General features: G+C 34.0%; 1 protein-coding gene across 3 annotated transcripts in view; it reads left to right on the top strand.

Moving 5' to 3' along the window:
* Positions 1-14,246, top strand: part of LOC117104043 (tight junction protein ZO-1-like) — a 54,001-nt gene that overhangs the window by 20,108 nt on the left and 19,647 nt on the right. For all 3 annotated transcript variants that reach the window (XM_033244695.1, XM_033244697.1, XM_033244696.1), the window contains exons 3-15: positions 464-593; positions 3,684-3,725; positions 4,415-4,539; positions 5,026-5,128; positions 5,829-6,020; positions 7,926-8,095; positions 8,767-8,915; positions 10,831-10,882; positions 11,214-11,599; positions 12,168-12,387; positions 12,730-12,878; positions 13,369-13,419; positions 13,813-13,908. In XM_033244695.1, the coding sequence (XP_033100586.1) occupies positions 464-593; positions 3,684-3,725; positions 4,415-4,539; positions 5,026-5,128; positions 5,829-6,020; positions 7,926-8,095; positions 8,767-8,915; positions 10,831-10,882; positions 11,214-11,599; positions 12,168-12,387; positions 12,730-12,878; positions 13,369-13,419; positions 13,813-13,908 (1,865 nt within the window). The remainder of the gene's footprint in view (positions 1-463; positions 594-3,683; positions 3,726-4,414; positions 4,540-5,025; positions 5,129-5,828; positions 6,021-7,925; positions 8,096-8,766; positions 8,916-10,830; positions 10,883-11,213; positions 11,600-12,167; positions 12,388-12,729; positions 12,879-13,368; positions 13,420-13,812; positions 13,909-14,246) is intronic.

A 14,246-nucleotide genomic window follows, 5' to 3' on the forward strand; every position in this document is an offset into this window, starting at 1 on the left:
AAAAAAAAAAATTGAGATAACTATTAGGTTCTAAACAGGGAATATTATATTAAGCTCAGAAATGTTATTGAAGTCTGTAATTCCTCCCTGAAAAGTATGTGAACGTTCCCCTAAATCCAATCTTTTCAGCCCAGGGCTGCCATTTGCGTCATATCAAATACAATCAGTCACAAACGGATGTGGCTCTAGTTTGAGTTACAACATGTTTAAAAAAAATGATTGAAATAACTATGTAGATTGTAAACAGGAAATAATTATATTAAGCTCAAAAATGTTTTTGAAGACTCTAATGCCTATTGATACTGTATGTGAGCATTACCCTAAAGAGAATTTATTTATTTTAAACTCTGTATTGAATTTCCTAATCTTTAATGCTAAATTTTAATTGAATTTTTAAAGATTTACAAAAATACTGTATGTGTAATGATTCCACTATGAAATTTAATTTCTGTTTTGTTTTCAGGTACGGGCGGAATGCACAACCGTTTGTAAGAGGCAGACAAGGTGAACATTCCAATACTTCTTCATTTTTCCGTAAAAAGAAAAAAGCAAAAGGAGGTGGAATTGGTGGATCAAATTTGAGTAGATCTGAGGTAAATAATTTGGTTATAAACCTAAAGCTTGTGTAGCGCCACTCTTCTCCCCATCCCCCCCCCCCTTTTCTCTCTTGCCTCGCACCTGGGAGTTTTAGTAAATAGTAAATCACCTGTATAAATCATTGAAATTTTCAAACTGTGTTTGATCTGTGAGTTGAATGTTTATAAGTTATGTGATTCTTTTGTATGGAAAATTCAAAATATTTGTAGTTTTTGGCTGGCAATTTATTATATACAGTACCTTTAAAATATACTTAATGTGGTGGCATACCTAGGAAACTTAATTTGCTGATTGGGACCTGAAGGCGAAAGTGTAAGCACAATAGTAGCTGGGGTATGATGTGATATGACATCATTTTTAACTACTCGAATCCTACAGTATCTTTTTTCCAGCAACTTGTCATTGGGAGGTTCATTGAAAGCAAATGATTTTAGGATGACAATCACCACATGCCACCCTCTCCCTATAATGCGCCACAATCCTTCCTCTCCCCTAAATGCACCACTGGATCTGGCAGATTTTCTTGCATTGCGTTGCAGTTGTCTACACTGGAGGTCGAGTAGGAAAATACCAATTGGAAATCCTATTGTTTAGTACAATGCATAGAAAGCGTGTGATATTTATACCATAGAATGCCCTGTGTTAATCCGATATCAGTATCTAATTCAGCATAAATATTCCACATTTATTTTCAGTTTTTATTGATCAGTTATTTCCAGTAATTAACAGTTCAGCGAGGAAAGATGAAGCCACTTGCATCTTGCACTGTAGTACTGAAATTTAAATTATAGTTTGTAATCATAATTGTAAATTATTTTTTAATCAAGTGGAATAAACCATAGCAACCAAAAATTATCATTAAAACTGAAATATTTATTTCTAAAGTAATTTGTATTTATTATTAATTTAAATAACTTATAATTTTATTATTGTAGACCTAATGTTTGTAAATAAAAAGCTAGGTTGCCATCAAGTAGACAAACTTTTTAAGTTGAAAAATCATGTTTTTATATCAGTTTCTGCTAGTATACCCAGCTTATAATCACCAAATAAAAATCAACATTTAATAAACAAAACAAAGAATTGTATCTCTTTAACGTTCGTCAGCCGACTCAACTCTATGAGTATCGAACTCGACAACCCGCGTGCAACGGATTGCTTTTAATGACAATCTGTTCAGACTGCCACGGAAAATCAGTAGATGGCATTCTAGTCGTCTAGCGTGCACAGGGTACGGAGTTGGATTCCTTGTACGACCGTCATACAATGCAGTGATTGCCCAGCTTAGTGGTAAATAATATGATTAACAAAAAAGGTTTTAATATGATGATCTAATGCTACAAAAATGTTGAACAGGAAGTAAGTTGTATAATTTAGGGGCCAACCTACTGACAATAGATTCCATGTGCTATTTGATTGCGTTTGAAAAATGCTATTCAAATCTGTACTTTTTAATGTGATTATACTTAATTAGTATCAACAAAGACTCAGTAGCATTTCTAAGAGCTGAGTGTGAACAGTGAAGGGTGGAAATACAGTAGTAGGAAGGGGAATTGACATGCATTCCATTTTAAATGACTCTTAAGTTGAAACCACTCCGTCCACAGTATAATTTAAGTGTGAGTGTTGTAGAACCTACTAGACTAAATCCTGTTGGTTGAAGATAAAAATGTAAATCAGTGTGTTGTAAGAGCCCACATGTTTGCCATCCCATAATAGAATTGTTATGTTTTTGGTGAGACCAAGTAGTTTTCTGTATGACTTTAATTGTAACAGTGGTATGCCAGTAATTGGGTTCAGTTTGTCCACATCAAATAGGATCTGAATCGCACCATAGGGGAATAAGGGACTACTTGCTTACAAATTACCAAGCCTCCTGTAATTTTATACTGTTGTGTTGAAACCAGCCAATCACAGGAGACTTTCTCCACTTTTGATATCAGTTGCTATGTTTACAGTAGTTGAAGAGAGCAGATATCAAGGGGCTGGTATAATCTGAATAACATAATATTAATAGAAGGTTAATAGAACACACTTATACACGAGGACTTGCGAAGAACGTTTCTCCATTAGATAGAATCAAAAGCAAGTAAGTTTTAAATAATTAAACATCAGTACTGGACTGTCAGCTTTTAGCTTGGGAGGCCTTAAATTTGTATAATTTATTATATTAGGATTGTAAAAAGCATGCTAAAATATTGACAGATTTCAATAGGAAATTTGTAAGGTCTGTACGCAAAGCAAATAAACCCTTATTGAATGGTTGGTGGTAGTGTAAACTAATAGCATGGTCTTGTTTGTTAGCCAAAAAAGTATTCGTTGAAAGTTTATGTCTATTTATTCGATTTGCAGAATTCAAATTTTATGTTCTTAAAACGGTGGACGTGTATGTGCCGTTGAACATGGCGGCCAAAACTCTGCTGGATATGACATTGCATCGACTTTGGTTACAGCGAGTCATATTACAAATCAGAAATATCATATCATGTCTTCCTCATGCTATATTATTATGTTAATGTTTTAGTTTTTGAAAAACAAATTATCTTTGTATTGAATAAAATTATTAACTAAAAATTATTTATTTTATTGTATATCTAACAACGCAAGTCGCCACTGTGTTTGGGTAGGCTATTCAATGCAGTGCTTCAAATGCCCTGGCCTGGAAAATGATAACATTTTTGTAATTCAATAATTGATGGAATAACTGGCTTTATTATTTTCAGTTCATATTAATCATTGACTGCATTTGAACTCGGACACCTGTGGGGTTCTGGTTTTCAAATTAACAAAATATTTGATTTCTACAGAATGTGGGAATACATGCAGATGAAAATAATTGCAGTAAACCACAATTTTCAGTTGGTCATTACTATAAAACTTCTAGGATGAACTAAAAAAGAAGCATTGTAATAGGTTTCATCCAAATCTGATGGTTCCCCTCCCCTAAATGACAGTATTTTTAATATGAGGGTGATTATATATTTATTGAAAATTTTAAAAGTTATCATCTTGTACAATTACACAAAAGTGATTTAGTTAATTTATTAGTTCTTTGTGTAAACTGTGATAATAATTTTGTTTTTCAGTCTCATATTATGTGGGAGACGTTAATGGTGACAATAAATAGGGTAAGTAAACATAAAATTACTCCAGACAAACTAAAAAATATCCTTACATAATTAATGATTCTCTGTGTTGCGTGTTATCAACTCGATCTAAATCTGGTATTGTTATAAATTTATATGATCATAACAATTCTAAGGTTGGCTTTTATTTTGTTTGCAATTGTAATACTGTATTTTTTTAACTGGGGTGGGGCGGGAGGCGTCGAATATGTGCATGATTTACAATTTCCTTTACATAAAACCAGTTTGTGTACTTTTTTGGTGTAGACACATTTGCTAACTACCAGTTAGGATTGTTCAATAGTAAATGTGAAAACCAATGATTTTTTTTATCTTGTATGATATTTGAAAAGACAATTTCTCAAGGTACAGTATATGTTAAAAATGCAATACTTTTACAATAGATTTTAGCTCTGTGGTTCCCATTTTACCAATGAAAATACATAGAGCAAGTAGAGGTTAGTAGTAATCCCTGGGTTATATAGGATAAATAATAAATTCAGGACTGACCAACTCTATTGATTTTTCAATTGTGTCTGTGATTGGGCAACAGAATAGCGTATTGTTTGGCTTAATTATTAATTCTGCATACTACACTACAACATCAATGATGTTGATACATACTAGTGTGTTCCTTGGATATTTTATCTGTAAGTAATTAATGTTTGGAGTGCTTTTTTTTTTGGTTTTAGGAGAGTGGACTTGGATTTGGTATTGCTATTAGTGGTGGCAGGGATAACCCGCATTACATGACAGATGAAGATGCTATCGTCATCTCTGATGTTCTCGCACAAGGTCCTGCAGAACACCTTGTAAAGTAAGTCATATTTTTTTTAAATAAAAATAATATAAAATTTGCTTAGTGCACAGGCATAAAGGCCTCAGCGTGCTGCTAAGCAGCGCATCTTGCTCAATATCTCTTTGTGCATGCTACAAAACGAATAATATATACAGTATGTGATAAAAAAACTGATTACAATTTAAATGCTTTTTTAAAATATTTTTAATAGGAAAAGATAACTTATTTGTTGCTTTTTTTTTCTAGTTAATAGGTAAAAGTAAATCCTTATGGTGCCACTAGGGTTCATAAGGTGCTGGAGCGTATCCCTAGTTGCTGTAGCATGAAATGGATGAGTCCACTGCTGGTTAATTTCCCTAGCAATTTACTTGTACCCATTACTAGCTAGACTGAAGCAATGTAGATAGGTGTCTTGTGGAAGGAGATAGGTGAACTGCACCTAGAGAAGGATTGAAACCTGCACCAAACTGGCTAATATGCCTTGATTTTGTTGGTTGTTTTCAGGGTGAATGACCGAGTTTTGGCTGTCAATAACAAAAGCATGGAAGGAGCTGAACATGATGAAGCTATCAATGCACTAAAGGAAAGTGGAAACTCCGTAACATTGGTAAGCTCCTGTCACTAATGCTGAGAGTTGGGGTTGGCTGGGTCTTGTTCCCATAGGACTAAGAAATTATTTTTTTTCCTCAAGAGAAAATCTCTACAGTATAAAATATATGAGCATCTAAGAAACACTACTATTATAGAGTGCAACATTTAAAAGTTCATGAACCTGCCAGTTGACATGAAGGGGTAAACAGTTAATCTTCAATAATGTCCAAAAACAATCTCAAGTTTCTGTCTCTGACACCATCAATAAGAATGATAAATCGATGCTGAAGCCATCAACATTAGGCTTTCGTCAATGTAGACTTCCACTTTGTGAGAGAAACTTCCAATTTCATGCCAAGTAATGGAATCCACACCATTTGAAATTTGGGAAATTTATTCTAAATTATGTAAGATAAATTGTAGGCAGCATGTCCACACAAGATTGCTTTTCCTGTAAATTTGGTATACTTAATCGCATTATCTTTTATTCCTCTCTGAGAGAAGGATATGTCCCTCAAATATGGAAAGCTGTTTGTGATTTGAATAAATTAAAATTGAAATAAATTTGATGTAGTCATCTTTATGTTAATTATTTGACAAATATTATACATGTATTTAATATCATATAATTATATAACAACATTTGTTATAATTTATGCTATTGTATAACATGTAACGGTACATAAGTGTATGAAATTCAATTTACCTTTTAAAAGCACATAAAACGGCCATTGGTGGATGGACTGACAAGAACAGACGGAGGTCGCTCCAATATTCAGAGTGTCCAGCTCTATAAAGAAGGCAATGGTTATGGGATGAAGCTTGGTATCAAATTGTACATTGAAGATATGAGTCCAACGGGCAGCGCGGCTAAGTCAGGACTAACAAGTGGCGACAACATTGTGGCGGTAGGTCTATGATATTTGTGACGTAATAAACATATTCCCATCAGCTCATTAGCATAACAAAGGGTATTGCGGCCCCAGCTAAGGCCTACTTCGGGTCCTACTAATCTGGGGGCTGGGTCTGGGTGCGGCTAGTGACGTACAGGTAGAAGCCCTGCCCGCTTCGGCATTTTGATGTTTAAGGTGTATTTTGATGTTTTTCTTATACGTTTGGCCTTTCTGGGGAAAAAAGTGCTGATGATGTGACCTGCTCTGGCAAAACCAGCCATTTGTAGGAAAAATTAGGCCAAAAAAACAATATACTTGTTTAGCGTCATACCTCAGAAGGGGCGGGGGGAGGGGCGGTTTTTTTTTTTTTTCTTTTTTCTGGCCTAGCTGCATTGGTGCCAAGCCAAATCTTTGACAAAGGCCATAACAGACACTAAATTTTACATAAAAGATTTGTACAATATTTATTTTAATAGGCATTGTGGTTCCGTAGGCTAACTGCTGCAGTGCTAGGCTAGGCCAGGTAGGCGTAGCCATACTAGGCCTAAGCCTAGTAAGTAATAGTACTTAGGCATAGGCCTAGGCCTAAAACATCTGCCAATTGAAGCATAGGTCATATTATTTGTCTTCATAATACTTTATTATCATATTTAAAACATTATTATTTAAAAAGAACCAAATAAAAACATGTATGCCTACTCTGAGACAACTACACACGTGAATAGTTGTCTCAGGCCTACTAAACTACCGCGATTTCTGTCAACAAGCACAGGTGAGGAAATCGATTTTTTTTTCACAGAAAAAAACACACTTGTAATATTGGTGGCGCACTTCACATCTTGTTCCCTGTGCTGAAAATGAAAAAAACGATCGTTTTTCCTCTATTATCAGCATTTTTTAGTCTATTTTCATCACTTTTTTTACAAAAAAAAAAAAATGAGAGACGGCCAGAAAATCAGGGTCGGGCAGTGACGCTAAACAAGTATATATATTTTTTTGGCCTTAAGTTTGTGGTATTTTTAGGTTCTGCATGAATTCTTCTTTAAAGCATTGTTTATTTGGTTGAGTAATTCACAAAGTTATGAATATTTATTTCATTAGATATCAGCCATGTAGGTTTTGAGAAAACAGCTTCCATAGACACCAAAATCAATAGTTTATTGTGAAGATTTGTATTTGAAAAATAATTTTAATATACTTTTTTAGATAGATTTTTTGATTGATATTTTGTAGAAATGCTCTTCAATATGCCTTCTTTTATAATGCAAGAACCTGAATATGTTCCAAATTCTGATTCTCAAACATTTTGAGTACTTGTGCGAAATTAGAAATTAAGGCAAACGGCTGGTTTTGACCAGAGCCGATCACGTATCCCGAGGGCCCTTAAGGTCTTGGTCACCCTGCCTTAACCAGTGAGAGTTAATAGCTGTTACACTACTTAGAAGACATTTTAACAAACCACATGAAATACTCTGAAATTGTTGGAAAACACATTCCAAACATGTATACATTTTTATAAGCACAATGTTTTTCGCATTTTTTGGTGCAGCCACCTCCTTTCCCCTTACACATGTTACTCAAACTTGTTAAGTGCCTGTACAGTGAAGTTGAAAATATAATATTTTAATGTAGAACACAGAATTTACTGAAAAATAATGGAATTTTGTTTACTATTTCTCCAAATTCCTAATTTATGCTTCAAGGTCTTGATATCCACATGTCATCTTAACAAATAGTAACATGTGACATGCCTTAATATGGTCATGATGACATCACATCATGACCATATATAGGCACATCATAACTATATATGGGCATACAATAGTTTAAAATAAATAATAAAAGAAAATGTTATACTATACTATGGACAGAGCTTAACAGTAGGTACTCAACTTGAAAGTTGAATATGTTACTTTGCAGATTAATGGAATGCCAATTGAAGCTATGAGTTTGCCTGATGCCAAGAAAATTATCCAGACGTCTCGTGGATCACTGTTGTTGGATATCAAGAAGGAGCCTAAGAAAAGGGAAAAGCCTGTGGAAGAGAAACCTAATCTTTTCAAGCCCAAGTCTGAAGAAATTTTAAATGAGTAAGTTGTTTAATTTTTTTTTTTTTTATTGTTTATATTTCTTTTCACATCCAATTAACATCCAAAAGTTAAATATAGAACAATATGTTCTGTAAATGATAAACTCCCATTTTGATGCTTAGTGGAATTATTTATCATGATTTATGTTCTGTCCACACTATCAAATTTTTTTGTATGTCCATATATAGTCATGATGTTCCTATATATGGTCATGATGTTCCTATATATGGATGTCATCATGACCATATTTAGGCATGTCACATGTCTTTGTCAAAGAAAACTTGAGAGTCTGGACAGGGCTTAAGGATATTATTTTGGTGTTGTCATAGGATTTGAACCCTAGAATCTAAGAATAGAAAGTTTGCACCAAGCTACTGTCCCACTCCTACATATTCTGAAAATTTAACGATGACAACGATGAGAGTAGCTTAGCTCAGTCGGCTAATCTGTTGGTAGCCACTGTGTGTGTGCTGAACTGTGGAGATCTCTAGGTCCCCTGTTTAATTCCCATCGCTCAGGGCCGGATTAACGGGCTGTGTGGCCTTAAGCCAGGCCAGGCTCTACCAGCAATGGACTTGTGGCTGAACTACGGACAAATTCGTCGCTGACGGATTATGTGCCAGACATTCGTATGCCTTGCATATGACTGATTTCATTGCATTTAATTTCAGCCTGCCTGAACCTCCTATCATGAGTCCACCACCTGGCGAGGACCCTACGGATAGAAGGCATTCAATCGAAGACCATGGTCTGCCTCCCCCTCCTCCTGACACTCCAGAAACTGAACTTGACATTGCACCGCCAAGACCGCCTCCGCCAGGTAATATGATGTTTAGTGTATTGTTATAAAATTTATAATGTACTGTTAAATCTTTGTTTCAGTGATGGTTTATTATCATCATGGTCAATTTTATATTATTATTATTATTATTATTATTATAATTATTATTATTATTATCATTTCTATTTATTATTAGAAGTGAAAGTGAATATCATTATGTTATTTTCATTGACTGTTTGTGGTGGTTCTTTTCAAATTTGTTTTCAGCTTATTAATTACTTTATTATCATTAGCCAATTATGCTTTACAATTCATTTTTTGATACACAACCTATAAACATGTCCATGTAAGTTTTCTACAGTAGACCTAAATGATGTAGATTTTATGCAGAATGGAATAAGTGCTTCTGATCATACCATTATATATATACTTAGGCAGAGGAAAACAATTTGCATATCAATATTTTTTTGCCAGGAGGAAGATGGGTGTACAAGTGGCAGTTGCGTACCTATCGTCCAAAGAGGGCGGTGGGGACCAAACGGTCCAAAGGAGCAGTTTGGGGTGTTCCATTACCTATGTCAAGGTGCATTAAGCCCCATGAAGCCTCACAGCTTCAACTAATTTTCTTACTTCGTTAGAAATCTACTGGCTGCTGCCAGTTAGAGAGGCGGGGTTTGAGCGCCCCTTTTCACCACGTGCTAGATCTGCCACTGGTTCAATAGTACAATTTTCAAGGGATGGTTCTTCCAGTACGCTCTGCTGATGATGTGCTCATGTAGCTAATTTCAGTTATACTTAACACATGCATCATACCCTATGGCCGTAAAACGAGGACCCATGTGAAGAAACTAATACCATGATAAGAATTGAGTAAACTGCATATTGTCCGTTGTCTTCCACAGAAGGCTAATCTATAAGAAAAAGGTAATTTGATTGTCTGTGCCCAAGTGGATGGACAGTATGCTTGTCGTCTGCCACGAGATGTGTGAATACGAGAGAATGACAATGAACTTAACCATGTTTTGTGATATTTGCTTACTACTATAACTGTTTCCTTAGCATGAATGAATGATGATTCTAGGCATAAGGATTGCATATGTTCCATAAAATTGTGTGAAATCATGCTCTGTTTATTTATTTTTTTTTTTTATTCTCGTTTTTCCCCCTATTACTAAATGAAATCTATTTTCAATGTGAAGGTAGTAATTTGTATATATAGCATCAGCTGCCTGCTGCCTGATTTGCTTGAGGCTTATATTAATTTTTTTTTGAATGATTATTTTCTCCTGAATATAGTACAGTATTTATGTTTTTCCCAATACTTTTAAAATATTATCAGGTACTACTTGATTTAAGCACCATATCTTTTATGAATGTTAGTATTTTTGTTTGAAATAATAGAGAATATATTATTCATGTTGATTTTCTTATAATAATATAAGAATGTTATTTTTATTTGAAGTAATGATGAACAATTGCTATTATGTAAGTTATTATAATAGCAATTGACCTATCAGTGCTGTGTAGCTGCCCTAAATCTTTTTCTAATTAAATTTTTAATTTTATGAATAATAATTTTAAAATAATTAAATAAGACAAAATAAATGATAATTATTAATTAAAAGCAATATTAATAAATTGTTATTTTTATCTAATATGCAGAATGCATTCCTAATGCAAATAATTTTATAAATCTTTCTATGTATTATAATAAATTTATGAGATTAATAATTTTTGAATTAAATTATATACAAGAATGACTTCAAATGATGCATTGATCAAAATTTTATTATAGTTTGTGTACTTTGTTACTGGCATTTTAAAATATTACAATTTAACTAAAAACTTCAAATTGAGTGTAATGTCAAATAATATGTAGTAGGGAAATATTGCTCTACCTTCTGGGAATCACACTTGTGTAAATGTAACTAAATTTTATAAATTTGTCTTTCAGATCATCACAACGGTATGGATGGGAGTTACCTTCCAGATGAACCTATTTTAAGGTACTGTATGTGTTAAAAACCAAATTTGGCAAGATTTTTTTTTATACCTTGTTTTGTGAACTGCCACTTGCCAATAATGATAATTTTGAATAATAAGAAAAATTTATTTTTGGCCATTTAAAGCATCACAATAATTTTGTATTTATTTAAAAAAAATTTAAAACATTTATCAATCTTATTATTAGACCGTTTACCCCCTTTAAACAGGGCTAGAAAAAGTGCCCGACCGCATGACTGATAGTAGAAGGTACCTTCAGGCATTTTTCTCCAGACTACTGTCTTTTTCTCTCCAGTCCTAGCTTTAAATGTGTATACTTTCTTATAAACTTAGTCAAGTTGATCCACCTCAAATGTCAACACCACCACCCCCCGGGGAATCAAGAGTACAGGATACCTATATTGAAAATTCCTATGGGAGAAGAGATCGTCAGCCTAGCTACGAGCCCCCAGCTGTTACACCTGGCTCAGAAGAGAGACAAGTTTCCTTCATCAAAGGGAAAAGCATAGGCCTGCAGTTGGTCGGTGGCAACGCAACTGGAATCTTCGTGGCAGCCATGCAACCTGGAAGTGCTGCTGAAAAGGCTGGTGTACATGAAGGTGACCAGATCTTGCAGGTGAATGATGTCAGTCTGCTTGGCATGACTAAGGAGGATGCTGTGCTCATGCTCCTTAGTCTTGTGAATGAGATCAGGCTGGTCTGCCGTTACGATAAGAGGAGTAAGTTTTAACATTCATATTTGGTGCTGTTGTTCCACTAGGTGAATTATGTCACCTAGTTAATTTGCCTAACAATTGAAACGCTTTCACTTTTTCACTTGCGTTGGATCATTGAGGAATTAGTGTAAACTAATTCCTCCATGGTTGGATAGTATTGGGATGTAAAGTGCTCTGTATTATACTGTACATGACTAAAGAAAGTCATACCTAATGAGGTTATTTTCGCCATAGCATAGTCTGAATATGTGTATACATTTTTAAATGGCAGAATAATAAAAATTATAGTTTTACCTATTTTGTATTTAAAGTAGTAATAAAATATATATATTATTGTAATCATTACAAAATTGCTGTGAGAGCGAGTAAGCATTCTAGCAACTAATAACTGCCTAATAATAAAAGTGAATAGTAATGATAATGATATTCATTGTATTCGGTTTTGTATCGCATTTGGCCTCAAGCCGATTTACATAATTACCCTAGTATTTGGCACGAATACCAAATGAAAATTTGGTACTTAAATTTCCGTTTTTTTTTTTTTATCGTTACTATTATGGTACTGTTACAGTGTGTGATGAGGTAATGCAGTCTGGTAAAGGTGATGATTTTTATGTGCGAACGCATTTCAACTACGAAGGCCAGAGACCTGAAGAGATAACATTCTTCAAAAACAACATATTCCGTGTGATCGATACAATGTATGAAGGTATGGTAGGCTGGTGGTATGTTCTAAAGATTGGACATGACGAACATGAAGAAGCTCGTGGAATTATTCCTAACAACAGTCGGTAAGAAATGCTTGTTTTCTTCATTTTTTTGTGTATCTTTTCTATGTAGTGGATCTTGGATTGTACTGGATAAACCGATTAATTATATTGATTGTACCAGTACTCCTAAAAAAAAAATGTAACTACTGTACTTTGAAAACGATTTATTTTAGTGGCTTTGATCGTCTCAAGCTTCTGTTTCCTATCCTAGCCTATCCTATGCTTATTTTATTTATTTCAAATAGTGTTATATGATTACAATTTTGACACCTATTTTTTATTATTAATAATACTTTTTAGTTTTTTACATCAATAATGGAACAGTGTTCTATGGATTAGTATTAATTAAATTGATTTTCACAGAGCTGAGCAACTAGCCTTGTCGCAGCCACCTGATTACTACATGAAGCCACAGACAACAGACGGAAGAAGTAGTTTCTTCAAGCGCCGTCGCAAATCATTCCGCAGCACAAAGAACCTCATCAAGGACCAATGGGACAGAGTTGTTTTCGGTAAGTCCGACTACAGATCCAGAGTCTGGGTTTATCAAACTAGAAATCAGCTTAAATCGTCTGAAGTCCATTTTTTCGCTAAAGTCAAATTTATCAGTATTGCTTAGCTTAAAAATTTGCTTAAATTTTAAAAGTCAATTGTACGCATGCGCCATCTAAGACGATTTTTAAGCTAAGGTTTTGCTAAAATGGTTTAATAAATCTGCTTAAGATATTTTTTACTTCTTGTGGAAGGGCGCCATGAGCGTTTTCTTTAAACGGATACCGGCGCTTTAAAAGTTTTCATTATTATTATTATTTGCTTAGGGACATCTTAACTTTTTTGACTTAAGACCTTTGCTAAGGTGTGATTAATAAATTCTGGACCTGGAGTTCAGCATAATATTATAGGATAGAATTATATTCTTTATTATATTTTTATCTAACAGTATATAAGGTTTTTTTGTTTTCTTTTTTTGCTTTAATATTTTCAATTTTATTTATTCATTAGGAGGAACACCACCTAAATTCCCACCATATGAACGAGTTGCACTCAAAGATCGTAAGTAAATTTTCTTCAATATTCAAGGAGGTTTTCTGTTAATTAATTTGTTACTGTTAATATTAATGTGTTTTAAATTATTTTATTGGTTTTCTTCATCATTATATGATCATCATTATTATTATTATACAGTTGAACTTTCCTAAGTCGAATCCACAATGCCTTAGGCCTTTGGTGGTAAAGTTACTTGCTTACAATAGTCTTGTTGCCACAGGCCGCTGTTCTATCACTAAAACCTGAAAGGATTTTCATTTAAAATGATGTGTTGTGCAGGCCTTGTCCTCCTACGTCCTTCATGAAATCCTGTTTTTTCCGCGACTGTTAGCGCATTGTGTTTGTCTAGCTTAATATAGCAAAGCAACCAGCAATTTAATTCAATGTACTTTGTTTTAGCCGAGTTTGTTCGCCCAGTCGTCATTTTTGGACCTCTTGCTGATATCGCCCGGGAGAAGTTGCTCGCTGATTATGATGACAAGTTTGATTCACCTTGTATGTATAACATTTTTTTCCCTGTTTAAGTTTATTATAATGGACCTTTGGATAGTGTCAATTAAACTAATTTAAATGTGCTATTCAATAAAGGGGGCCAGAATTATGGGCAAGTGCTAGGATCCACACTTGGCCATCATTCAATATAAATGGCTGTCATGTTTTGGGACCTTGGCAATAATATTCAAGGGGGCGGGTCATTTTGGAATGGTTCATTCTTAATATAGTATTGAACATCTCACTCATTTAGTCAGTAGATAGAATACAATGATATGTTTATATAACAATTTTGATTAGTTGGTTATTTTATTATTATTATTATTATTATTATTATTATT

The sequence above is a fragment of the Anneissia japonica genome, unplaced genomic scaffold, assembly GCF_011630105.1.
Source record: "Anneissia japonica isolate Jap-2015-1 unplaced genomic scaffold, ASM1163010v1 scaffold287778_len1315358_cov176, whole genome shotgun sequence".
NCBI lineage: Eukaryota > Metazoa > Echinodermata > Crinoidea > Comatulida > Comatulidae > Anneissia > Anneissia japonica.